Raw genomic sequence first — 27,946 nt, 5'->3', positions numbered from 1 at the left:
GATTAGAAGATGTGGGGATTACCTAATCGGATTACAAAGAAGAAGTAACCGTATAGATTATACTTACGTACATTGTTGAGGATTACATTATTTTATTTTTGATAAGATCTTTAAAGTATGACAGTTTATTTAAAGTGTTTCTCGTAACTAGGTCGTGTGAGACAAATTCTGGGGGGATTTAAGGCAACAGTACTATCGTCCAAAAATCATGTGGTGATTATTTTTTGACTGATTCAATTAATTCAACAAACAAAATGTATTCTATATCTAAAAAAAAAAAAAATTTTGTGGGGTAGAATTTGATCCTATTGCTGTTTTGACACAAACTGAACTCTCTATTTAGATATCGCACTTGAGAATGGAAGCGATGACTCATTAGCTCATTGGCTAACGCACAAATGCTAATGCTCAGTCTGCAAAAATTCCTTTTTACTGAAAATGTTTCGAGATATTTAAAAAAAGAAAAATGAATGGCGCTATGCCCGATTTAGAAGTGATCCAAAAGCATTGATATGAGGTGATCTTGTCGTAATCTAATGGATTACGTTACTAATTAGTCATAACTTCATGTAAATTAGATTCAGTCACTGATGACATCTCATCAGTCCCAACCCTGATTGTATAATCAGTGATTATGTGTACTGAGTGACCTGTGTTTCATTAACAGAGAGCTATTTTCACATTTAAGTTCAGTGAAAAAAAAAAGATCAACGACAAAAACCCAAAAGCACTTCAACTAATTTGTCCAATTTCTGACTTTTCCCTCCAGAAAAGCTGTGACTTTCCTTTACAGTCATTACAGTGGAAACAAGTCCAGTTTTCCAGCACAGGTTCACAGTTTAAAGTCCCTTCAGGCTCAACAACCTGCAGCTGATGAAACAGTGGACAGAGCTTCGATCCGTTACTTTTAGACTTTTTAAATCCACTCGAAATGCAAGCAAATAACGCTGCGCTGTTTTTACCTCTGGTGCGAAACGGCAAAGGGAGTCACACAGTTACGTCCCAGAGTGAGTGTCCGGCGGTCGGTCTGGTAACGTCTCGTCTATGGTCACCACCATGTCCTCGGCTCTCTTGGCGCTCAGGCAGTTAGCGTGGTTCAGGGAGATGAAGCTCATCTCCACAAGTCGCGGCCTCTCGCCCAGCTCGCTCATCTCGCTCCTGCTGTTGGCGACGCAGTTGATCTCGGTCTTGTTGAGGTTGTTAAATCGGCGAGAGCCACGCAGCCAGTCTGAAGAGAAGCAAAGACAATTCAGATAGTGAACTGATGTTGATTGAGGGCCATACAGTTGGTGTAGTGCATTGGTTCTCAAAGTGCGGCCTGGGGGCCAATGGCGGCCCGCAGAAACATTTCTGGCGGCCCGCAATGAATTACAGTTGATAGTTTTAATCCAGGAGCTACTAAGCTTGTTAAATGTTTATTGGACATTACTGGATACAGACCAATAAGTGGAAACAAAAATACTGGGTATTTAACTGGTTTCTATATGGTGAATTTTAGTGTATTATTGGATTATAAGCTGGTAATAAGCAGGTAGCTACAGCCCCCAATTACTAGCTATTTACCCAGTAAATATATGGTAACAGAAATGTGTTACTTGGTATTAACCTGTAATTAGAAGGTAAGAACAATGGCCAAAATACTGGGTAATTACCCAGTAAATTATAAAGCGTTATTATATTAATGCTTATATTACTTAAAGGGGAAATAAGTAGTTTATAGTGCCATCTAGAGGAGAGGCTGAAATTTACAACAAAGAACTGCTCCTCTGCTCACCCCCTCCCTTCCCTGAGCGATACGGTATCCGCAGCTGGTCAAATGTCGTCCTCGTCGTCTTTCTCCGTGTCAGGAGATAAGGTTCGTGAGGCGAGGGAGAGGGCGAGCTACCGCGGCTGTAGCAGACGAAGCGGAGAGAGAGGAGGCGGGACTTCCGCTACAAGTAAAGAGACGCTTGTTTTGTTCTCTCGCGTTTGTCCTTACAGGCTCCCGTAGAAACATGGCGTCTCGCTGCTAACAGTGGCTATGCAACCGCGGTCCGCGGTCATGTTATTTTACATGACTTTTTGAAACACTACGAAAATGAAACAAAAACTATTATACAGCGACTAGACAATGCAGGAGCACATAATATGTATAAAAAAGTGGATTTTGGGTTATATAAACCCATAAATACTACATATTGTACCTTTAACGCTAAACTGTAGAACTGCAATCTGGTCATTAAAATTATTACAAATGGGATTTCTTTCTGTTTTTTTTTCGGTTTTTTTTCCTTTGGCGGCCCTCAGTCCAATGTTGGGTTCCTAAATTGGCCCTCAGGTATCAATATTTTGAGAACCTCTGGTGTAGTGGTTAGCAAGAAGGCTCAGGTTCGCGACCTGGTCGGAACATGGGCCTTTCTGGATGGAGTTTGCATGTTCTCCAGGTTCTCCGGTTCCCTCCCACAGTCCATAAACATGCAAAAGGGATTAGGGAAATTGGAAACTTTACCTAATGGATGCTTGTTTGTCTCTATATCTGTCCCTGTGATGGACTGGGGTTCTGTCCAGGGTGTAACCCGCCAATCCTAACTCTATGTCAGCTGGGATTGGTGCAGCATCCCCCCCTGCAACCCTCATGTGGCGGATAAAGCGGTAGATAATGGATGGATGGATGGATGTTCAGTGGTAGAGCGAGTCGTCTCTCAAATGGAAGGATGTGGGTTCAATTGCCAGCTCTGCTAGTCTACATGCCGATGTGATGAAAGATGTGTGATTGAAAATGTCAATGGCAAAAACTGCTGTGTAATTCCAGTTTGAGTGGTCATCAAATCCATACACTTTTAGGGTTGGGTCATTCAAACACAGAGGAGCAAAATCAAACAGGTTGGGTATTTAAAAACAAGGCTACAAACTTCCCCCTGACAGGCAGCTATGATGGATTTAGTCTGTGTAATTCAATTCGAGGCAAAGCACCATAAAATTGTTTCTGGGTAAGAGGGTCTGTCACATGGTGCATCCCCATCACGTGTGGTGGAGGCCTTTTTTTTTTTCTTCCTTTTTTTGAAGTGGGACACATCAATCATCGTTCTGTCAGATGAGGAGCTGAGATTAAGGCGCCACAGTGTGAAGAACGGTCATGAAAAAACAGAGAGAAAAATGTCCAGCCTGCAGAGCAAACCCTATTTTTGCAGCGGCTTTATTATTCTGATTACATTTATTCAGGTTTTGGATGCAGCCATGTGATAAATGTTCTGATTTTTTGACAACATATAGGTGCACAACATCTTCTGCCACAAACAGACGCTGCAAGACTAAACACCCGGCACATTTACACCTCCGAGTCCAAACACAGTCTGTGTAAATGTGTGTGTGTGTGTTTATTATTGCAAGTTGTTCACATGAAGGTGGGAAGGTCAGGCGAGGTGACGACAGGCAGGCAGCTCAGCTCTCAGAGCTAGGAGAGGCAAAGTGCTGCAGACTGTGACCTGTGTGAGCTTTGTTTTTCCTCTTACCTGGTTCACTGGTTTCACCGCCATCGCCCTCTGCAACGATCGACCGGCCTCCACCTGCACAAATTGAGCAGGAGAAAAAGCCACGTTTCAAATGGGACACAGACTCGCAGTGTGTTTGTTAAAACCTGGAAAAAACTGCACTGTTTTATGAAATATGTCTTATTGTATTGTATTTAAAGGCGCCATATGTAAGAATGTGGCCAAAAACAGTCACTACATTCAAATTCAAAATACCGAGGTCTTTTAAGTTTCGTTTTCTGATGTAACTGGCAACCCGTGGTTGCTCGGCAGCTGAGACTCTACTGACTGCAATGATTGGTAGGCCAAAACATGATTTCAAAACATAAACATGATTTGCAGTCTGCAAAAGATTTTTTTTAATGCAAATATTTTGGCTGTATACTGTTGTTGTTGGTGAGTTCAGTTTGTTATATGAACATTATTCCTGAGTCTCTGTGACATATTAGGAGGATTTTATGGCCAGTTGCTTTAGATTTATTACACAATGCACCTTTAAATGAACTATGTTTCACTATTATCGATTAATTAATAAGATTATTTGACAAAAAAAGGCACCCCCTGACTTTGTTACATTGCTGATTCAATTTTTGACAACTCAAACCTTTGGTAAAATTATTCTCACGTGTTGTCATGATCCAAAATCTCACTTTGTATCCAAAAGATTGCAATTACAAAATGTGTTGGACTGCTGTTTCAAGTGTCAAAAAATAGTCATAGAACAACGTGTACATTTCATAAAGGTGTAAAACATAAAAAATAAATGTTGAAAAACATATAATGTGTGATATTTGTGCAGATCTGTGTGTTTTTCTTCTTTTTTACATCAGAATATGATGTAGGTTAGGACAATATTTAATCTAAAATGGTATTTTTCAGCCCTCGTCATCATTATCCTAAACTAAATACCTGCAATTCCCAGTTTCTTAGCAATATATGAAAACAACTGAATCTCTAAAACACATTAAAACCACTTCAACTTATACATTTCTGTAAGAAACAATGCAGGCCAAACTCCTGCTTGCCACTTGAGAATAAATCCAATTCAAGGACTGCTTCTTTAAATACTAATACAAAAAACAAAATGCAATCATGGGAGTGTGTTTTCCATCTATTTGGAGGTCAAGTGTATCACCTCATACTGTCCTCTGTCCTGATCTGCCCCTGCACCGCACAAGTGGATGTGAATGAAGAATGTCGGACTCGAGACCACCTGATATAAGACGACAGGCGGTTCACAAGTCAGCTCTACGAGAAGCACACTGTGCCCTAAAGATAAACCCATTGTATCAGTCATTAATTCATAATGCAGTGGCTCATAGGAAGCTGTTCAAACACGGGGGAAAATAACCCAGCAGACCTCTGATTCTCTCACTGAGACACTTCAGGATGTCTCTCCCTCGCAAGGTCATCGGCTGATGGGAGGGAAACTCCTGCACATCTGCATTCAAATTGTGACCGGAATTAAGACCGGAAGGTAGCCGGTTCAATCCCAGACCAGTCCGCAGCTGAAGTGCTGTTGAGCAAGGCACTTAACCCCCTCACTGCTCCCCGAGCGCCGCTCACTGGCATGGCAGCTCACTGCTCTGGGTTAGCATGTTCTCCACCTCACTGTGTGCTGTGTGTGTTCACTAACTCACTGCAGAATTGAATTTCCCCTTGCGGGACTTAAAGGGTTCTTAAAAAAAAAAAAAAAAAAAAAAAATTACTCAGGATCATGTTTCCCTGACTGTTTACTTTTCACTTTTTCCAATTAATCGTGTTTACATGTTCAATTATTAAATGTTTTATTATTATATTTATAGAGTCTTTGCGTTACTGAAGAGAGTGAACCTAAATGGGCTTCAGGTGTGTTTCAAAGATCCCTTTGTATTTCTATAGCTTTGAGGATTTCCCTTAAAATCTATCTATCTATCTATCTATCTATCTATCTATCTATCTATCTATCTATCTATCTATCTATCTATCTATCTATCTAAACCAAGCATTAATCCTCACAACATTCATTCTTCCTTACTCAATCTCTCTCTCTCTCTCCCTCACACACACACACACACACACAGGTCTGTACAACTGTACTTGTCAGCACACTGCATTGACAGTATTCATTTGGACAGTCCAACCAAAGCCTCATCACAAACCCTTAATCCTAGCCAGTTAATCCCTAAACCAAAAATGTAACTATAACCCCCTCTAACCCCAAATAATACACAGCACAATCCCAATTTAAATCAGGGCCTCAGGAATGTGGAAAATCTCCCTCATTAGGAGCAGGTTTCCATGGGGAATACACACACAACTTGTTTTTATATCTTAGTGAGGACATCTTAACCCTGAAAAAGCCCTTTTTGATTGTGGGACCCTGATAAAATGTCCCCACAAGGTCAAAATGTCACACACACACACACACACACACAGGTTTGTGCAGCTATTCTTCTGAGGACACTGCACTGAATTCCAATAATTTGAAGAGCCCAAACAAAGTATTATCACTAAATTTAACCATAACTAGTAAATGCCTATTCCTACTCCTTAGTCTAACCATAATACATGATATTTAGATTTAAAATGAACCAGTTCCTCAGAAATTGCCTCATTTGGACCAGGTTTTGGACTCCATGATCCATGAGGACTACTGGTCCTGACAAGGTCAGTGTTTAATTATGCCAGGGAAGGTCCTGGAGAGATAAGAAATACAAGTACACACACGTTTGCGCAGCAGTCGAAGTGAGGACCCTCATTGACATAATGTATTCCCTCACCACTTAACCTTACCTTAACCACCACAACTAATGACTAGACCCTAACCAACCCCCCAAAAGCCCGAGGAGGAGCCAAAATGTCCCCACTTTCCCAAAATGTCCTCACTCTGCATGGGTTTGTACGATTGTTAGTCCTCACAAAGCAACATCTACAAGAAAACACACACACACACACACCGCGGATGGGTCACATACCGACAACAAAGTCATTAACCACATCTTTGACCAGGTGCCCAACTATCGCGTAAGCCACCGCCACCACCACCAGCGCCGCCACGACCAGGTAGAGAACCGCTTTGGGCAGCGGCATCGAGTCCCGCTCCGGTGTCCGGTAGTCCGTGAACAGCAGGTCACTCTCGGAGTAAGAGTACTGGAAGACGTGCTCCATACCCGAGGTGTGGTTGGAGTTGAGCGGCGGGTTGCTGGAGCTCAAGGCGCCGTCCGGCTGCAGAGCTGTGACCATCGTGGTCGTCGTCGCCGCCTCCGCTTTGTCGATGCTGACCAAGCCCGTAGTTCTGTTCATCAGAGGCAAAATCTGAGACAAGAAATAGCTCCAGTCCTTTATGGCACTGGTGTTGCATGAAAACATTGTTTTTGTTTTGACCGCGGAGTCACTGCAGAGAGGAGTGTGAATCTGCAGGGTCACAGGAGCGCAACACATCCACCAAGAATACGCACCAGGTTCGAACACAGCAAAGCCTTCAAAATCCCGTCTTGTGACAAATATTTGACGTGTATTCCGTTTATAATCCAACAGGTTTCCCGGGATTCCACAGCCCGCGTCCCTCCTGCTCCAAGCGTACGTACACGGCGAGATGCGCGGCTTTTACGCACGGGTAAAAGAGAAATCCCGTGCGTCCAGTCATCTCCAAAAGTGGAATAAACACACACTGTGACAGAGTACACGATCCTACAGTGTCATCAAGGAAAGAAACGCAGCACAGAGCAGATCAGCTGTATCCTCCCCGACCTTAAAAAGGCGTAAATCTGAATGTTGGATAAAGGAATAAAATAATCTGGTCCTTCACAAGCTGTGCGGTGATGGTGAAAATTGCACACGTAGAGATCCGTCCTGTCCCTGCTGAAGACAGCATTCATGAAGTGAGGTTGCCAGAGTCAGGATACAACATTCTTCTTCCTCCTCTTCCTCCTCCTCCTCCACCACTGCTGATGTCAGGTGTTGGTGGGACAGTCTCAGAAAACTACTTGTTCGCTCTTTCTTGTCGACATCAAATGCAGCCTGAGGTGGGTTCACGTCTTTCTCCAAATCTGGTTTGGATAAACCAAACTGTGACTGATGACGGGACCTCATTAATTCCCTCAGAGTTAAAGAAATTGAGGAGTTGTCACCTTTTATTTTGGCAGAACAGGAGCCATTTCCTATGAGCAATTAGTCTGAGATATATGATAGATATATGAAAACGGAAACAAGAAGAAAGATGTTAAGAAAAGGTGAGAGAATAATCATGGCCTCTATTTTGGTGCAGCACAAATGTCAATGTTTGCCAACCAAACCAAAAAAAGAAAAAATGTCCCCACCTCTTTTGTTAGACATCACTGACAGTGAGCCACCAGCGTAAATGCCATCACTTACCTCTCTGTCAACTCTCTGAATCTGAGGACTGTGTTTTTCTCTCAACTCCATCTTCTTCTTCTTTTTTTTTTATTCCTGGTGAGATGAACCAGACTCAATTAAGATCACATCACAGTGGCTCAGAGCAAAATGTATTGGACTCTCACCAACCGATCAATCACAGCATCCTGAGTCACTCTATACAGACACACGACCGTGGCCTTCAGGGATTCAGCTGTCACAAATGAAGAGGACTTATTTTTATTTCAGTTTGAAAATGGATCTCATCGTCTGACTGAGTATTGATAGTATGTTATGGTGAGAGATGGAAGGAAGTCTCCGGGTTCTCCTGTTTCCTCCCTCAGTCCAAAAACATGCAGAGGTTAATTGGAAACTCTAAATTGCTGGGATTGGCACCAGCAGCCTCGGGACCCTCATGTGGAGGATAAAGTGATAGAAAATGGATGGATGGATAAGACCTGGTCCATTTGCATGATAAACAAAGACACATACAGAACAATTAGAGTAGATAACAGAAAAGTTACCTCTTTATCGTCCACACAAGGGTCACGAAGCTGCTGGTGCCAATCTCAACTGACATAGGGTGAAAAGTGGGGAAAATCCTGGAGAACATGCAAACTCCATGCAGAAAACTGGGTTTAGCAACAGCGCTAAACCACTAATCCGCCGCTGTGTCCCTAACAGAAAACCAAACATCATAAATCACAAAAAACGAAATACAGTTTACAGTCAGACTCGATCTGGGATTTATCTCCGTGTTTAATTTAAGGATTGACTGATGCACAAAAGAGTGTTTACAGCTTCAGATCCTGCTGTTCTATGATGCATTTGTTAAATGTGATAAATAGCTGTCATCAGAGCCGTTTCTTGCTATTATATGCGGACTATGCAGCTGCATAGGGCCCCACAGCCACCAGGGGGCCCCCAAGCTGCAAGTTCAGCCTCATATTTTATTATAATTTTGAGAATTAAAAGTACCTGTCTTTATTTGCATGTATTGCATGCATTCATTATGCATATATTTGCAAAGCATGTAAGTGTTCGTTGGGTAATCAGGTAAAAATCCCATTATAATCCATTATATTTATTTATAAGTAAGTTTAGTCATTTCTTTTTTACTGTTTTTAAATCGTGGGTTAAAACTGTTTTATGTTATGCCACCTTGTTATGCCACCTTAAAGTTTATATTAAACATTTTTCAAGAACATATATGTTGCATTTGTGAATGTACTCTAGCCTGCTTTCCTCTTAAAATGTAACAAACTGCAGCTGCATCATCACAGAATATATGAAAAAGTTAGGAATCTCTACCTTGAGTTTGAAAAAATAGGGGCCCCCAAATAGTATCTCGCATAGGGCCCCCAAACAGCTAGAAATGGCCCTGGCTGTCATTTAGCATCAAGCATCTCCAACGTGGAAAATAAGTCAACTCTATATTCGCACTAAATCCAAAATCCTGATGCGATTGGTCCAGCACGTGTCAGAGCAGATGTTGTGAACCTTGACCCATCATCACCGTGTGCCCGTGATCCTCAGTGACCTGCAGTAATCAGGCAGGTGTGAGCAGCGACACACCAGACATATTGTTGAAAATGTCACAGGGCACAGTGTGTTGTGAAATAGCTTTTCTTCCTCCTGGGAACTCGACCTGGAAACAGGAGTGGCTGTGTTCCATTTTGAAACACTACTGTGCATGTGATAAAGTGTCAATGTGTCACTAATGGGCTGATATTGTGTAGCAGTGGTTCCCGAAGTTCTTATTTTATTATGTTTTTATGACGACCCATTTTTTTTTTTTTTTTTTTTGCAAATACTTTGTCTGTGCTGTTGTTGTTGGTGAGTTCAGTTTGTTATATGAACATTATTCCTGAGTCTCTGTGACATAGGATTTTATGGCCAGTTGCTTTAGATTTATTACATAATGCACCTTTAAATACCTTATTAAGGAGAATAAATATGAGCTTTAATGCAAGATTATCTGGTTTTTACACATTTTACCGTCTCATTAAACCAAGCTAATTGTATGCATATTAGGTTAAATTAAGTCAATTATCAGCATTTTGAACTTGAAAAACACGTCTAATTTATTTGTCGACACCATAAAATGAAAGCTTGAATGTATAAAACAGAAATGACATGTCTTGTTCTGACATTTCATTTCTTAAACCTTGCCCACAAAGCCGCAGTAATCCGTTTAATTAATTAACTTTTTGACAGTAGCAAGTATTTAATCAAGCCTAAGTAACCAAATTAACGGAAGTATCCGTGGTTTAACGGGAACAATTCATCAAAAGTTTTTCCTCCCGACGCTGATGAGGCTCTGTATGATGAATAAAGACTCGCTGGAATGGAAACTGGGACAACAGAGGGGGAAGATACAGATGGAGAAACAGGGACAGAGAACCATCTCTTTCTCGTGTTAATCAGCAGGGATTGTGACAGTCGTGGTAATGGAGTCCTGCTGAATAACAGAGAACCTCTGTCTCTGCTGCTCAGGCTTATCTATCTGTGCGTCTGTCTGTTGAATATTCGCTTCAATACTGGACTCATCATATACTTTAATCAGATATGACCCGAGCCAGACAAATGCTCCATTCCACCTCTCCGTATCCTCCACCCCTCCATATTCTGCCATCCCGCAGTCTGAACTAAGCTCGTCTCCCATTCATCCTCATAGACACCGTGAATGAAAAGTGATTTTTTTTTTTCACACACCAATACACACTTACACTTGAGCTTTATTTAAAAAGATCTAAAGCACATAAGGGTAAAGTGCAAAAAGTAAAGTATCTTGAATTATTCATAGGTGTGTTTTGGGAAGTAACATCATGTAAGCCAAACGCGTTTTCGCTTGTTATTCCTGTATCTGCTAACATTGCTAAATTAAATTGGTGAATAACTGGAAAAAGAATTCTCTGCTGAGGAGTAGATGGATCTGCTGGATAGTACCTGGTACTTATTTATAGTACATTCTCTGGCAAGTTTACAAGCAAGCTGAGGTTAGTACTCTACGCAACGTTGCCAGACATGAGCAAGATGTCCGACACAAGAATCAAGCCAAACAATGCCAAACTGTAAGACTTAACAATCCCAAAAAACATGGGTTAATCTCCAACAATTACCAGGGAAATGTCTAAAATCTCAATATTCAACAGGTACCCCTCCTTACAGTGATACCTAAAAACTATCAAATGATTTTTGTCATTTTACGGTTAAAAAGTTCTGTGGATTTTATGTATATTTGGCTGCACAGTATTTAAAATAAGTGATCTAAAGGTCACAAAATAAGTGATCTAAAGGTTAACTTGATTAGCTTATTGAAAAGACCCATAGTCAGAGGCAGAAGATTCATATTTTAACTATAATACTCAATCCTTGAAAAAAGCAGAAAAACTTAATTTTAAATGCATTAAAATTAGTCTAAAAAAAAAACTGTATAGATTGTGGACGGTATCTGTGAAATCATGTCAGGAGCAGGTCAACCTTCATCTGCTCCTGCCTTCCTCCCTGGATATTGTGCAGGTAAATAGGACACTAGGCCATTATTGATTTTCCTCCAATGAAATGAAATTGGCTTGATGTATTTCAAGGACCTCCATCAAATCCAAGGCATCCTCCTCAAAGTGGAGGTCAAAGGGACATCTCATATTTACACCGAAGCCTGCCTTTTAATTTGGAAAGTAATGACACAAACACCCAGGGTGGAATTTCTATAAGGAATATGATTTGTTGTGGTTAGACAATTTCAGCAAAAATAAAGAAAGACATTTTAGACTGACATCTGTCTAATACTATTCTTCTGCTTCTCGTATTCCCAATCCTGTTCAAGCAGCAACAGGCACCAAATCTGGATTGGATGTAGCTCTTGTGATAATCTGATGACCAGCATGGCTACATTCATCCAATAATCATCAGATCATTTTACTGCATCAGGAGATTAATCTAAAAAAAATGGACATCGCTGTTCTGTTATGATCTAAAAACAAACAAATATGGCCATTAAATTGGGATTTGATTTGAGATTAATTGGAAGTTGACTTTTATATGAGGAGAACTAACAACATCTCCAACCTCACACCAGCATGGATCTGTTTTCACTCTAAATGTCAGATACATTCGGTTTTCCACCTAAACGTTAAGATTCAGCCCCGTCTTCCTAAATAAGCTCCTGTGTGGTTTTCCAGTAGGACTTGAGCTAATTACTGTTTCACAGTGAGCAATGAAGAGAACGACGCTTGTCAGTGTGTGAGTTAATTGTCAGATGCGTCTGTCTCGCAGCTGAACCAGAGGTGCAGCACATCTGGCACAGGGAGTTAATAATTTTCATGAATTTTTGAAATTCAGGAAATTATCCATTCACCCTGATGCACTTTGACAGTGAGCTGACTTTCTTCTTAAAAACAAAAAGAATCTTGGAATCACTTGAAATTTTCCACAGTAATAGTCGGCATCACCCTGAACAAGGATCCGTTGAAAATATTTGTAAAACTCTTAAGGAATAATTTTCATGAATTTTTGAAATTCAGGAAATGATCCATTCGCCCTGATACACTTTGACAGTGAGCTGACTTTCTTCAAAAAAACAAAAGTATCTTGGAATCACTTGACATTTTCCACAGTAATAGTCGGCATCACCCTGAACAAGGATCTGTTGAAAATATTTGTAAACCTCTTAAGGAATAATTTTCATGAATTTTTGAAATTCAGGAAATGATCCATTTGTCCTGATGCACTTTGACAGTGAGCTGACTTTCTTCTTAGAAACAAAAGGCTTTAGTTACTTTAGAAACAACAGAAAAAAACTGTTCTATGTAACAAACCACAGCTGGAGACCAGATTGACACCAAATGACAGAAGATTTGTTGCTGATTTTTACAGGAGACGGAGCGAGAGACATGTCCACCACGCGGTTTTGACCCAGTACTTGGTGTTTTTCTGTGAAGAGAATGTTGAGAAAGAACCAGGTGAGTCTAGACTTTACCACATTTCTACAGGAAATGGTTATATGTATGTATGGTTATATAGTTTTTAGGAGTAATTTTAGGAGACAACATCAAATCAATTGTGTTCCGATAGTCCAGAGAGGTGAATATGTCAGGTAAAGTCTCAGCGAGTGGTTGCGACCTTTCTGTTCATCTCAGTTGATAGTACTGTCACTGTGATCAATACCACATTAATGCATTCCCCTCGTGCTCTCCCCTCCTCCTGGACTCCAAGGGTACCTGTCTCTTTTGATCACCTCGACACAACAATCTAATTTCTTGATTCGTTAATACGAGACTTTGCAATTCAGTCACAGGCAGTAAACGTGTATGAAGCTTGACACAAAAAGCCACAGCTCTCTCTTTCATGGGTTTTTGCTGTAGAAAACATTTTGTTTGTGGGCTTCCCCTCCCCTCACAATGTCCTCCATCACAGATGTGATAATGGAAACCTGTGGCAAATGGTATTGTTTTGAACAGGCTTTCCCAGGCTGTGTTCCCCCCCCCACACCCCCTGATGAAACACATTAGTTTTCTCCTGCTTCGTCCTCCTCAGACGTCGTCATGGGGAAAATGGTCTTTTTCACAGCTTCCCCTCAATGTGTCAGAAAGACAAAATCTGCTCTCTGAAAATTTAATTATCACAAATGGCGAGCGTGAAGAGCCTGGGCTTGCTGTTCAGTAACAGAGGGAGAAGTATAGACAATCAGAGGGTGGCTTCTTGATCTTAAACTTTGTCAAACTCAACTCACAATGAGGGGTGGGCACGCCAAGCAAAAGTACATTTCATATTCTAAACTCCAGCGCATTAAACCTGTTTGCTGAGCTACGAGGAGCAACTAATGTAATGCATTCAAAGACCCTTGTAAATTGTCTCACCACATTTCAATTAATCATAAGATTAGTTGACTTTATTTGTTCATAAAGTGACATCTGTGTCATTCTCCATACCGATGCTATTTGTCAGCGTCTTACAGGACAAAGGGTTGTTGTTGTTGTTTTTGTAGCCATTATGTAACCATGGTGATAGTGGTCCATAGTCGTTTGGATGAACATCTGACCTTGCGGTGGTCGTCGTCGTTGTTGACGTCGCGTGTCATTCAGAGCGGGTTTTCCTCAAGGTGAGCGGGGAGGACGCGCTCCTCTGAGGCCGGGATTCATCTGGTGGCATTTACTGTTCCTCCTCTGCCAACTGATGCAGGACAACCACAGAGGTGGGCGGGGGCTGAAAGAGTGAGGTAGCACAAACAGGATATCAGGAAGAAGACAGATATCCAATAATGGAAATTTTACTCAGGGGGGGCAATCACATTTGTTTAACAATTTTACCAGCGTGATGGAAGTTGCCGCACGACAACGTCGCTGACCTCACAACCAGGAATAGGAGTCAAATTGGATCTCAGCCTCTGTGTAGACGTCAGAGACATTCATTACAATGATGGCTGCAGCAACCATTATCATTTGAATGTGATGCATTTTATGCATGTGTGTTGTGTATGTACGTCATTGATTGTTTGTGGTAATGTAGAGCTATGATAATAAGCAGATGATTCTGCAGCCAGGTGTCGATTATGCCTTTGCTGAGTGGAATGATACGATAAAATGATGTTTTGTAAAAGCAGTAATAGCTGATTATGATTTAGGCCGAGCCCTGCCGGGACCCATTAGCCCACTTTATTAGGTGCACATTTTCAACTGCTTGTTCACACAAATATCTAGTTAGCCAATCACAAGAGATCAAGTTAATGCATTTGGGAAGGTAGGTGGTCAAGATGACCTGCTGAAAGTTAAACCGAGCATCAGAATGAAAAGAAGTGACTCTGAACTCTGCATCGTTTTTGGACTATTTTAGAAAATGCTGATACAAAACCATCTCTGGGGTTTACAGAGAATTGTCCAAACCTGTGAAAATATCCAGTCAATGGCAATTTCTGCCCAGAGAACGCAGAGAAGTATTACTAGACAGGTTTAAAAATTGAAACAATTGGGCTACAGGCAGCAGAAAACCAAACCAGGTTTGGTCTCACTCCTGCCTTTATATAAGGCGCCCTGTACTGGGTACCTAATAAAGTGGCTAGTCTGGAAAGTGAAGCCAATATGAAAGCGTCTGATTTGTTGTTTTTTAAATTCACAATGAATATTGATGACTCATTTGGCTCATTGTTTTGTTCTTCTTAGCGAAGCCGTTAATTATTTCTTCCATCTGTCGTCTGATTGTGTATAAAATAGCGTCACCTAAAAACGATTACTCTCCGAGGGGAACTCCCCCCTGCTATATGTTATCTGCTCTCCACATCTCTTGATTTAAAGAGGAAGCTTTGGTTGAGAGAGAGAGTGATGGATTCAGCCACGAGGGTTCGGCACTATCTCACTCTGACAAGGCCTTAAATATCTGCCTGTCCAAAGGTTGGGATTTCAATTTTCCTCCTGTCTGATTCCACGGGGGAACAGAGAACATCTGTCCAATCCAGCAAGACCACAGATTCCAATCTAAAGTCTCATGAACTGAGAGGCTCTCAGCAGCACTCTGTGTGAGTGTGTGTGTGTGTTACCTTTTTAAGACCATTTCTGGCAAAACCACTGACCTTGTAAGGACCAGTAGACGTCATGGAGACCTAAACCTCGTCCTAAATTAGGCAGAATCTAATTTCTGAGGAATTGTGGTTAGATTAAGGTTAGGCTAAGATATTAACTGGTTATGGTTAAGGTCAGGGATAATGCTTTGTTTATGCTGTCCGGAGTCTTAGGAAGAATAGCTGCACAAACCTGCCTGTGTGTGTGTGTTTTTGTATGTGTGTCTTTGTGAGGACCAAACATTTCTTTTTATACAGGAGTGACGACATTTTGGCTGGTTGTCACAAACTTGGTTTTTTGGGTTAGGGTTAAGCATTTAGTAGTGATGATCACTACAAAGTGAGTGATTTAGATGGTCTCTGACTATTGTTGGCATTAGAAAGAAAAAAAAGCTGAAGACAACAATAAAACCCGAAACTTTAAATACCCCTGGTATTTCACCAAAAGTGCCTCAATCCAGTCAGTGTATTAGTGTTGGTCACAAAGCAGTTTCTCTTTTATTTATTTAGCTCCATGTTGAGGGTAGATATCAGAGGGGGAAGTGTTCCTGGGGCCATCACTTCCTCCAGAGTCTAACAGGCGTGTGATAGTGATAGTGTTGAAGGGGAAATGGAGGAGCTGTTCCTGTTGTCTGGCTCTCAGCCACCAGCTCACAGCTCTGGAGTGCCGTAAAAAAAAGAGAGAGAGTTAGACTATAATAGTTAATATAATATATAATGTTATTGAAGACCTCCAATCACTAACTGCTGGGGTGTGGAAGTGAACAGCACCTCCATGTCATTATACAGCCAGAGAAGATTGACTACAACAACTACAGGGAAGTGGTTTAACAGCCTTTAAGTAAATAAAATAATGATGGCGCACAAACCACATGAGTTTCTCTCCCTGCTTCTTCGACTGGTTCAGGAGTACACAAAACTTGAACCAAACTTGTCTCCTAACAATGATTTTCCTCAACTAAATGCTCAGTTGCATTCTTTTCAACAAAATTCAGTTTTTTCTTTGACATATTTTGGCATTTATGTGGGGAATGAGTGTAATGAAAACCATTTTCCTGGTTATGAACGTGGTTATGTTTGGGTTACAAAAGGCACCTGCATCGTTAACTTCTGTCTATACTTACCACAGCGAGCAATGTAAGGTATAAACTCCAGTCCTTGCACTTCACCCCACTGTGATAGGGTAAATCAGACCCGAATGTTATTACTCCATTATTAAACCCACTGGTCCAATTAATAAATACATGACACCAGACTGGTGAAGTGATGAGCGGGCTGACATCCGGCGCACTAATAATTGACAAAAGACAAGAATGTATGTGGGATAGATGAGGACACAGCATCTGGCCCTTTCACGCCTCATTGACTAGATGGAATACTAATAAAAGCCATATGACAACAGCATACTAAGTGTGCAATTAATATTCTAAAATATTCATGCACCGTGTGTAGTGCAGACCTGTTCAAGGCTCCCTCATCAGCAAAGTGACGGCGCCGTCTCTCCGGTAAAGAGGAGCTGCCCTAATTAACCTTTTTTTTTTTTTCACCGAGCTGTATCTCAAACAAACCTATGATCTTCTGCCGGACACGCGGAGCCCATGCGGTGGCCAAATATTGTCTGCGATCATCCTGACAGCAGATAGATTATCCCTTAAGGAACCGAATGGTCAGACGGAGCTGATTGATGGACTTGACTGCTGAGTGGTGAAGTGTTACATAATGGGGATATACAGATACTGTAGTATAGCTCACAGTGTAGTACTTCAGGACCATGGACAGCGATGTGGGTCCTAACCTGCACTATCCAGTCAGATAAAGGATAACGTGACAACTTTCTTCTCTGTCACTTCTCAATGGATCCTTGTTCACAGTGGTGCTGACTATTATTATAGAAAATTTCGGTAACGCTTTCTTTTACAGTCCCCTAATTACCTGGTATTTAGCTGGTAAATTCATGGTAACACTAAAGTGTTGCTAGGTAATTACCAAGGGTAATAAGATCAGTAAATACAGTGAAACCGTTGCCAAAATACTGGGTAATGCACGGTAATGTACTCGGTAAGTAAAGTAAAACTGTACTGTAAAAGAAAGCCAAGCTTGTTTCCATGTAATTACACACATTTTTAGGGTTAGGTTTGTTAGGTTACCCCTTGGGTAAATAGCTAGTAATTAGGGGACTGTAGGTACCTGCTTATTACCAGTTTATAACCCAATAATACACTTACATTTACCATAGTTTTGCCATAGTTTAGCTGTACATACCTTCTTATTAACAGCAGTAATAACACGCTATAATTAACTATATAGTTACCAGGTAAATGCCCAGTATTTTGGCAACAGTTTCACTGTATTTACTTTCTTATTACCATTGGTAATTACCTAGTAACACTTTGGTGTTACCATGAATTTACCAGGTAAATACCAGGTAATTAGGGGACTGTAAAAGAAAGCGTTACCAAAATTTCAAGTTACTTTTAGTTTTTTTGAATACAGTAACCTCAAAATCCCTCCCAGTGTCAAGTGCATCAGGCAGATGGATTATTTCCTGAATTTCAGAAGTTCATTTAAATTATTCTTTAAGAGGTTTACAAATATTTTCTGCAGGTCCTTGTTCAGGCTGATGCTGGGTATTATTATAGAACATTTAAAGTCATTCCAAGTTACTTTTTTTTTTTAAAGAAAGTCAACTTACTGTCAAAGTTGCATAAGGGCAAATGGATCATTTCCTGAATTTCAAAAATTCATGAAAATTATTTCTTAAGAGATTTACAAATATTTTCAACAGATCTTTGTTCAGGGTGATGCCGACTATTACTGTGGAAAATTTCAAGTGATTCCAAGATACTTTTTGTTTTTAAGAAGAAAGTCAGCTCACTGTCAAAGTGCATCAGGGCAAAATGGATCACTACCTGAATTTCAAAAATTCATGAAAATTATTCCTTAAGAGGTTTACAAATATTTTCAACGAATCCCTGTTCAGGGTGATGCCGACTATTATGGTGAAACATTTCAAGTGATTCCAAGATACTTTTTGTTTTTAAGAAGAAAGTCAGCTTACTGTCAAAGTGCATCAGGGCAAATGGATAATTTCCTGAATTTCAAAAATTCATGAAAATTATTTCTTAAGAGATTTACAAATATTTTCAACAGATCTTTGTTCAGGGTGATGCCGACTATTACTGTGGAAAATTTCAAGTGATTCCAGGATACTTTTTGTTTTTAAGAAGAAAGTCAGCTCACTGTCAAAGTGCATCAGGGCAAAATGGATCACTACCTGAATTTCAAAAATTCATGAAAATTATTCCTTAAGAGGTTTACAAATATTTTCAACGGATCCCTGTTCAGGGTGATGCCGACTATTATGGTGAAACATCTCAAGTGATTCCAAGATACTTTTTGTTTTTAAGAAGAAAGTCTGCTTACTGTCAAAGTGCATCAGGGCAAATGGATCATTTCCTGAATTTCAAAAAATCATGAAAATTATTCTTAAGAGGCTCTAACCCAATAAACGGAGAGCTGGTCAGTACACCTGTAAAGGTGTATAACCTGAGATTTTAAAGAATATATTAAAGAGCCACCAGACTGGTTGTCGAAACAATCTCAGTTTGAATGGAGGTCTATGAGCCTACTTCCTACGTGATTTATAACAACAGTAAGTATTTTCCTGAGGAGTTAATGGTCTCAGTCACTCGTGTGAGGTCAATTGATAATATTGTCAGTTTCATGAATTATATTTCCATTTGGAGGGAAATAGACTCTGAAGTAAGACATAATTGAATGAAAGTATAACCGACAGCTGGTATCATCAAACAGGGGCATAGCTGCAGGTGCCGTCTTTGAATTTCTGCTTGTAAAACCTTGACACAGTGGCAGTCAGATCACAAATCTCGAGGCTTCAGATTCCGATGTTTGATGTCACTACTCGTTGCCAAATTTGGTATCTTCCTGCAAGTCATGTGAGTGGATTTGTGGCTGGTTTTCCTGATGTAATGCCTCTTTCAATGCACTTCTCCACAAGATGCCATTTACGATACGTGTCTGTCTCCTCTGTCTGACAGATAAGAGGCTGCAGAGGAAACCCATGCACTCCAGTCTGCCGGTAACAGGAGGCTTCCTGTGGGCTCACCCCTCGAACACAATCGAGTTTTAATATTTCATTGTGCAAGCTGGGTCACATCAATCTGAGGAAGGTGACATTATTACAGCAGCAACTGCGGGATAAATTAGTCTGTAGATATATGGTATGGCCTGAACTTAATATCAGTGATACAAATCCCTGAAGGCTTCTAAAACTGTAGAGTCTGAAGTCATCCTTATATAAATTTGCTTTATATTAACAAGCAGGGACAGAACAGCAACATTGAGTTCCCTTCACATTTTCAAATGGAGATAAATGTGGTATGTTCATAGGGAAAGGAAACTTTTAAAGAACTAACTTTATCTTCAAAGGTCAAACATGTTGCTCATGCACACATTAAAGAAAAAAGGTTAGGGCTTGTTTAAACCCACTTCCTTTATTTTACTGCAAATATTTTACTCTACTGTTGTATGTCAACTATTGGTAAAGGTGCTATATGAAGATAATGCAATTTGATTTGTTTAAATGTCTTAAATTCATCATGCACAGCTTGTACTGCTCTGGAGAAACGTGTCTAAACTGGATTATTTGGTAATTAAAAAATCAACTTTTGTCCAGTAATTCCACGTTTCCTTTGACAATATAAGAATGCACAGCAGGGTTGAAGGAATATTTTAGATTTGGGTGTTTTTGTGAGGATGCTCTTTCGCCATGGATGATATTGTCTGTTAAGCCGCCTCATCCTGTCAGCGCCCACTATATCGTGGTGTGTGGCCTCTTGAGGGGAAAAAAGCAGGTCACTTTGAAAGGTATAGGCCCCTTTTTCTGTGGAGGGGTCAGAAAAAAAAGAAGCAATTTGCATTTTTAACATGAGGAACAGTGTGAACGCGAGACAGACGCTGCTGCTGCTGCTGCTGCTGCTGCTGCTGCTGCTGCTGCTGCTGCTGCTGCTGCAGTCCTCCTATCACACGCTGCAGCCTGTCAAATGGAAAAAAAATGGACGCATAATCCTATCCTGATGTGTGTGCCTTTGATTTATTGTATTCCTTTGTTTACGGTTATCTGCTGTGAGCACGAGGTCAGCTCATTTCTGCTCAGTGTTATGTCAGAATCTTTCGGGAGTATCATGAAACATCGGGGGGATTTAGCCCAGCAAAAAATAAATAAATAATTCTTCCGCAGTCTGTGTCATCTGTCTGTCACCTCTCCTCTGTTTTGTCTCATTTCTTTTGTTCTCATAAAAAGGATAAAATAAGAATATTCAAACCAAAAATCATTCTAAGCTTTGACAAAATCACTTATTTCAGCATACCTAAAATAGACCGAATTAAATAAGCAGCTTGTTATTCCTTTAACTTGTAGACTGAATATAGTGGATAATGGTGGTTATTTGAGTTATTGTTGCCTTTTTCTATCATTTTGAACCTGTCACCAGTTATTCTTTTCTGACCTCTGGCATCAACAAGGCATTTTTGTCCAGAGAACTACTGCTTGCTGGATATTGTCTCTTTTTTTGGGACCATTCTCTGTAATCCATGTTTGTTTGTGAAAAAAGTACTAGATCAGCAATTTCTGCCAATTTCAACTACTCCATGTCACTTAAATCAACTTTATTCCTCATTCTTATTCTTGGTTTGAGCAGATCATATTGAACTACCCAAGCTTATTCAATCGTTGCCATGTGATTGGCTCATTAGATGTTTATGTTGACAAGCAGCAGAGCAGATCTACCTAAAGATGTGGGTGGGTAAGACATAAACACTGGATCATTCAGAACACAAGGATTCTTAACAGCCGGGACTGTAACACTGAGACGGTGAAATACTAATACTGGGGCAATGAGTGGATGAAGAGCAGGGATAGTTACACAGCTGGGAATTAGATAATAAGACACCAATGTTTCCCTTAAACACAGCAGACACAAGACAGAAATAATAAGCATGACCATCATCGGCCAATGTCTGATTATGTAAACAAACCACTGCACGCTGAGCTACCAGGAGCAGCTAAGAAGATGCATTCAAAGACCCTTCTAAATTGCAGCATATTGAGCTTCAAGATGCATTCAAGAAACCTTGAAAATGTCATCACTCCATCACTGACGTTTGCTGCTGCTGCCACCTCACAGTTATAGATGGACCACAAAATAAATCCATGTTCTCAAACTGTGGTACATGTACCACCAGTGGTACACTAAGAGCTCAATATTTTCTCCCTAAACATAAACTGACTCCAGATCAGAGACCTTTAAATGTGGCTCAGAGTCAAAGGCGAGTCAGTGGAAAATATTTCATGTAAAATTACAAACTGTAACTTCGAGAAAATGTAAAATTGTCCTACCAGACGCATGCCAAGTCCACCCATATTGTTGAGCTGCACGTGGAATGTGCAGACATGGATGGATGACAGCTTTTCCATCAGGTGGATCACAGCAGACCTCAGTGGACCTGCAGATGTAGAAAGTATGAAATGGCCTTGAATGCTACATTAACATGGTCATTAATGTGATAGGGGAGTAACCATGTGATAGTCTTTTATCTATTTATCAATGATATGAGTATTTCTTCAGTGCTACCAGGAGCTTTGCAAACCTGGATACGCCACTGTTTCTTGTCCTTTGGCGTCTCAAAGACGTGGTCATCGGACAGTGAAGGACGTTATGTCACTTCTTTACTGCACAGGTATATGTCGAGCAGGCAGACATTTATAAAAATGTTAAACGACGCTGCCACTGCTATCTGAACCAGAGCAGGAACATCGTGATGGATGCCTCGGGGCACGGCGGGAATGTCGGCGCACATGGAAGTGACGATTTGATCAATGCGTCTCGCTTCGACGCTGGTACGGAGACGTAGCACCTGCCACGTTCAAACTCTACTGTTTAATCCAACACGTCGTTTGCACGCAGGCAAAGGTTAACAAGACGGAGATAACCCATTAAATGGGCAATTCATCATTGTGAAATATATCGCCAGTTTTGGTTCCTGTGTCTAAGAAGTCACTTTAATCAGTTCAAACCTAAAAGATGTCGGTGCAGCCACTTAGACGAACATCTACAAACACAAACATCTGATAAAAACCCTTCAGCAGGCGTCAGGTTTTAATTTTTTTTTCCCCTTGTACTTTCTGTCTTGTGCAATTTGTCTGCTTAATCTCAGCAGAGGGACTGAGGCGGCCTGTGGCTGCATGTTTAGATAACCCAGGCATCCATTATCAGTCTGAGGCAAACCTTAGTAACTCAGGAAAATAATTACTCAAGAGGAGAGTGCTGCGATCCTGTCACCTCCTGTCCCACCTTCAATCCCTCCCACTCCCCACAACTGCTGCCCTTTAATTGGGCTGCTAATCAATTAAGGCCTTTAGCCAACTGTATAAATGAATCTGGCAGTCAGGTCTGTGAGACACAGAAGTAGTCGTCCCCTCTATCTAAAGTTACACCAAACTAACATTTAGAAACTTTCCTTCACAGAAAATGCATTCCACACTTAACCCTGAACTCGTTCTAGATCAGGCTATATCTTTACTATTCAATTTGTATGTTTAAAAAATGCATAAATTCTGCTCAAATATATCTGTCATCCACACCACCCCAGCATTTCAGAGCCCAAAAAGTGAGAATTATAAAATTGCTGCTGGCTCCATTATCGTTTGACTGGGGCTGTGTTTTACTCTGAATAAAACATTGAATATATATAGATGTGCTGCATGAATTTGTGTGTATATGAATGCAGTTCCTGGTAAATTTCCAGAAACTTTCCATGGGATTGGGAACTTTAGTTTGGGAATTTTGCAACCCTAGTGGCCACCAAGACTAGAAAAGGTGCTAGTAAGTGACGGATGGTACACTCTTAGAAATAAAAGTGCTAAGTAGAACCATAATAAGGTTCTTCGGCTTGTCCTCATAGGAGAACCCTTTTTGGCTCCAGGTAGAACCACCAAGAACCCTTTTGAAACCCTTTACTCAGGAAAGGGGTTTAAAAGGGTTCTCTGGATCAAAATGGTTCTTACTGGAACCATTAGTGTTACCAAGAACCATTGAAGAAGCAAATGGTAAGCAAATTCCAGATAGAACCTCAGCCCTTGTAGAAAGACCCTTTTTGAACCCTTATTTCTAAAAGTGTAGCTGCTGGGCGAGGGCGGCTCAGTGGTGACCTATGAACTGGAATGTTGAGGGTTCGATTCCTACTTTTACTCGTCTACATATCGATGTGTCCTTAAGCAAGATACTTGCCAGCAGTATGTGTGAATGGGTACATGTGTACTAAACAGTATATATAACCTGGACTGTTAACCAGGACTGTTAACCATGGGTCAACCATTCAAAGCAATGGACAGTGCACAAGAGAGGTGAAGAAGAGAGTGCAGGCAGAGTGGAGTGGGAGGAGGCGAGTGTCAGGGCTGTGACAGAAGGAGAGCAGCAAAAGTGAAAGAGAAGGTCTACAAGACGGTAGTGAGACCTGCTATGATGTACGGCTTGGAGACGGGAGGTGGAGATGCTGAGATTTCTGTTGAGAGAGACCAGGATGAGACAGAGGATGTTGAATACGGTGCTGTCCTGACAGGAGGAGAAGAGGAAGAACACAAAGAATGTTCATGGATGTTGTGAAGGAGGACATGAGGACAGTTGGTGTAACAGAAGAGGACAAGATGGAGGCAGATGATCGGCTGTAGTGAGCCCTAAAGGGAGAAGCTGAAAGAAGTAAAAGCAGAAACAGAAGATAACTGTTTCTTTTCTTTCTGTCACTTTGTTTCCAACAGTTTTCTAATCCATATGGAAGCCTTAGATTAAGATGACAAAACGTGAGAATAACTCAGTTGTCGTTCTTGGTGCTCTTGTTCTCCATGGCGGCTACAACAGCATGTGAGCTCAGACTCAGTGGACATAATCTCTCTGAAGCACCAGAAGGGCCTTTGAGGATCCTTCTGTCAGTAAACAGTGTTTCTCCTCACAGCAGCAAAGATCTTACAGCGGCTTCTCCGCTGCTGCAGATGCTGCTTGATCATTAAAATCTGGACCGTGTGTTTGACTTTCACACTTCAGCTGCAGCACTTACATTTAAAGAGGTCTGTGACGTGTGAGGACTGACAATGCCGTGAAGAATGAGCAGCAATTTTCCAGTTATCAAGACCATTTACTCATTAAATTCCCACACATTTCTGCAGGGAGAGGGCGAGCTCCAGCTTCCTGAGCCTGGCACTGTGACAACGCTGAGGCTGAAGCCTGAAGGCTTTAAAAAGATTAAAGGGTTGCAGAACTTATTGACTCAGATATCTCCTCCAGGTATAGAGTAATTCATGTAATTAGGCCCTCTCTTCTATCTCTTCATAGGCCGCTTATCAAAGCCCTTTCTTTATCGCCTCTGAAGATTTTTAATTAGAAACAGCTTTCCTAATTAATGATATAGCAAAATATAAATTAACTCCTTAACTGTTGATTCCTTTGTTAACCGACAGCCAGAGGCATAGAAAGATGAATAATAAAGGAATACAAATGATGCCCTTTTGTGTAAGATTACAGTGTGGTTTTTGGAGACTCTGTGAAGGTCGGCGATTAGGACCAATCGGCAGGAAGTGAGCCAATTTAGAAACTCACATAGCTCTGTGTGATAGAAATAAAGAGTTTTTTCAAACAGGGAATAACACAGATCCTCATGAATTTTGTCTTATGTCAGGTGAGATTGGAGGATAAAGCGGTAGATAATGGATGAATTCACAGTTAATTACTGGTTCACAGCAAATTACTCTGTATATATTTGCATGTCATTTTTACAGCACTGTATCATTTTACAGTAAATTACTGGAAATTGACAGTTGTTTAGTGCCGTTTTAATGTTGTGCCATATATTGCTGTGATTTAGCAGCATTCTCCTGTATAATAACTAGGGTTACAATGATTATATAATTATTAATCAATTACTAAATTATTTATCGACTATTTTGATCATTGATTCATCGGTTTGGGTGATTTTTTTTTGGAGCTTCTTAAATCTGAATATTTTCTGGTTTCTTTGCAACCTTTGCAACAAATTACTCTAACTAAACGAAAAAATAATTTTTAGTTTGAGGACATCATTTTATGACATTTTATGGACCAAACAAGTACTCAATTAATCGAGAAAATTGACAGATTCATCGATAATAATCGCTAGTTGCAGTTCTATTACAAACTGTAGTTTACTCCAACTTGACAGTAATCATATCAGAAACATTGAGTTTCATGTAGTTGCCACACCTGTAACATACAAAAAGTTGTGCACCTATTGTGTTTTGGGTTATTTTGTCTACAATTTTCAAATCTTATCTGTGAAGACTGAGTAGTGGTCAAAGTTTTTATGGAATTATTGATCAATAGCACCAAAAATGTATCGTCTGTCCCCACTGTAACGGTGTGATTTCACTATTTTAAAGATGCATTATGTAATAAATCTAAGCAACTGGCCATAAAAGCCTCCTAATATATCATATAGTCTCAGGAATAATGTTCATATAACAAACAGAACTCACCAACAACAACAGTACAGCCAAAATATTTGCATTAAAAAATTTTTTTTGCAAACTGCAAATCATGTTTATGTTTTGAAATTATGTTTTGGCATGTGGCGCCACCTACCGCCGTCTACCAATCATTGCAGTCAGAAAGAGTCTCAGCTGCCGAGCAACCACGGGTTGCCAGTTACGTCTGAGCTACAATGGCGGAGAAAACGAAACCTAAAAGACCTCGGTATTTTGAATGTTGAGTGTAGTAACCGTTTTTGGCCACATTTTTACATATGGCGCCTTTAACATGACATTTTTCCAGTGATAACACCTTTGGCTTTTTTGTCTGGCCATATAAGCCTGCATTATAGAAGATAACATACACCTAAATGCAATCAAACCAGCACATTCAGATGTAACACACACACACACACACACACACACACACACACACACACACACACACACACACACACACACACACACACACACACACACACACACACACACACACACACACACACACACACACACACACACACACACACACACACACACACACACACACACACACACACACACACACACACACACACACACACACACACACACACACACACACACACACACACACACACACACACACACACACACACACACACACACACACACACACACACACACACACACACACACACACACACACACACACACACACACACACACACACACATCACCAGTGTTTGTGTGCTGAAGCGTGACCCGGTCCTCCGCCGAGTGCTGTGGCGTGTTGGGCGTTGCAGGCTCTGCAGGCTCAGAGGCGGGAACAGAGTGGTAACCATGGAGCAGAAAGAGCAAACAGGAAGCCCGACACCTCAGACACAACAACAGGGACGCACGACCTGCAGAGGGGGGAAAGTAAAAAAAAATGGAAATGAGTAAAAACTGGAGGAGGGAATAAGTGTGTGCATGTAAGTAAAGGATGATTCTGCAGAGGACGTGATGTGTTTGCTGTGATGACTTATACTGTGTATAAAGTAGGACAGGAGATTTTACAGATACACATGACTGATGTGTTGTCCCAGTGTCTCCAGGCGAATCACCATCCTCATCATCATATCATATCACCTTCATCATGGCTCAGAAAAACACGTCGGGACCAAACACAATCCCGAGACTTGTCGTCAAGATTATAGGCAGCAAACATGTCAAGCAGTTCATCCACGAGCGACAAGAGTGAGTATATGATGGCAAAGCTGGATTACCAACATATCACGAGCTGCACGTCAGAGATTAAATCTCTAATCCACGAAACGATGTTTGTGTTTATTTTTTACTTTACTTCTTCACGATTACCGTCTCTAGTATATTTGTGTATTTAAAACTAATTTGTATTGCATGTTTATTATGCGTAGGCTTTTCAATCCCTAAACTAATTACTTTAAAAATACTATTGACCCCATTTCCCTTCTCCTCTTGCCTCTGCTCTGATTAAGACTAGGTAGACTGATTAATCAGGGGCCGTTTTAACCACTTTTTAAAATAATAAGCAGACAATGCTATATTATTAAATTGGCCAAGTGTTATGTGATAAATTCTGCTCAGTCACTCGAGCTGCACACATCAAGAAGCGCCCATGGAGATATTCAGAAGTGGATTCTACGGCCAAAAACAAACCTGGACGTCAGAGGTGGAAAAAGTATTAAAATATTGTACTCAAGTAAAAGTACCAATACTTTGATGAAATATTACTCAAGTAGAAGTAAAAGAAGACATCTGAAAAAGTACTCAAGTAGAAGTAAAAAGTAGTTCATTTGAAATGTACTTTAAGTAAAAAGTACATTTCTTTTCTTAGTTACTTTGCGTGGGGTGTGAGGGTAGTAGAAATATGACAAGGGCTCAGAAATCCAAAACTATTTTGGAGCTCACGCCCGGTGCGACAGAATATAACTTCACTTTTGACGCATGCCC

The 27,946-nt window shown here is 40.7% G+C and overlaps 1 protein-coding gene across 1 annotated transcript in view; it reads right to left on the bottom strand.

The window, feature by feature from the left end:
• rhpn1 (rhophilin, Rho GTPase binding protein 1) overlaps nt 1-6,794 on the bottom strand; it is a gene marked incomplete at both ends in the record, with an annotated part of 28,459 nt that extends 21,665 nt beyond the window's left edge. Inside the window, 3 exons of the mRNA XM_083888278.1 lie at nt 1,000-1,228; nt 3,492-3,545; nt 6,467-6,794. Of these exons, the coding sequence (XP_083744404.1) occupies nt 1,000-1,228; nt 3,492-3,545; nt 6,467-6,794 (611 nt within the window). The remainder of the gene's footprint in view (nt 1-999; nt 1,229-3,491; nt 3,546-6,466) is intronic.
• Nucleotides 6,795-27,946: the final 21,152 nt, after the last annotated feature.

This window comes from Microchirus variegatus, assembly GCF_963457635.1.
Source record: "Microchirus variegatus genome assembly, chromosome: 4".
NCBI lineage: Eukaryota > Metazoa > Chordata > Actinopteri > Pleuronectiformes > Soleidae > Microchirus > Microchirus variegatus.
The sequence above is the reverse complement of the archived record's forward strand: the minus strand, read 5'-3'. Positions and strand labels throughout refer to the sequence as shown.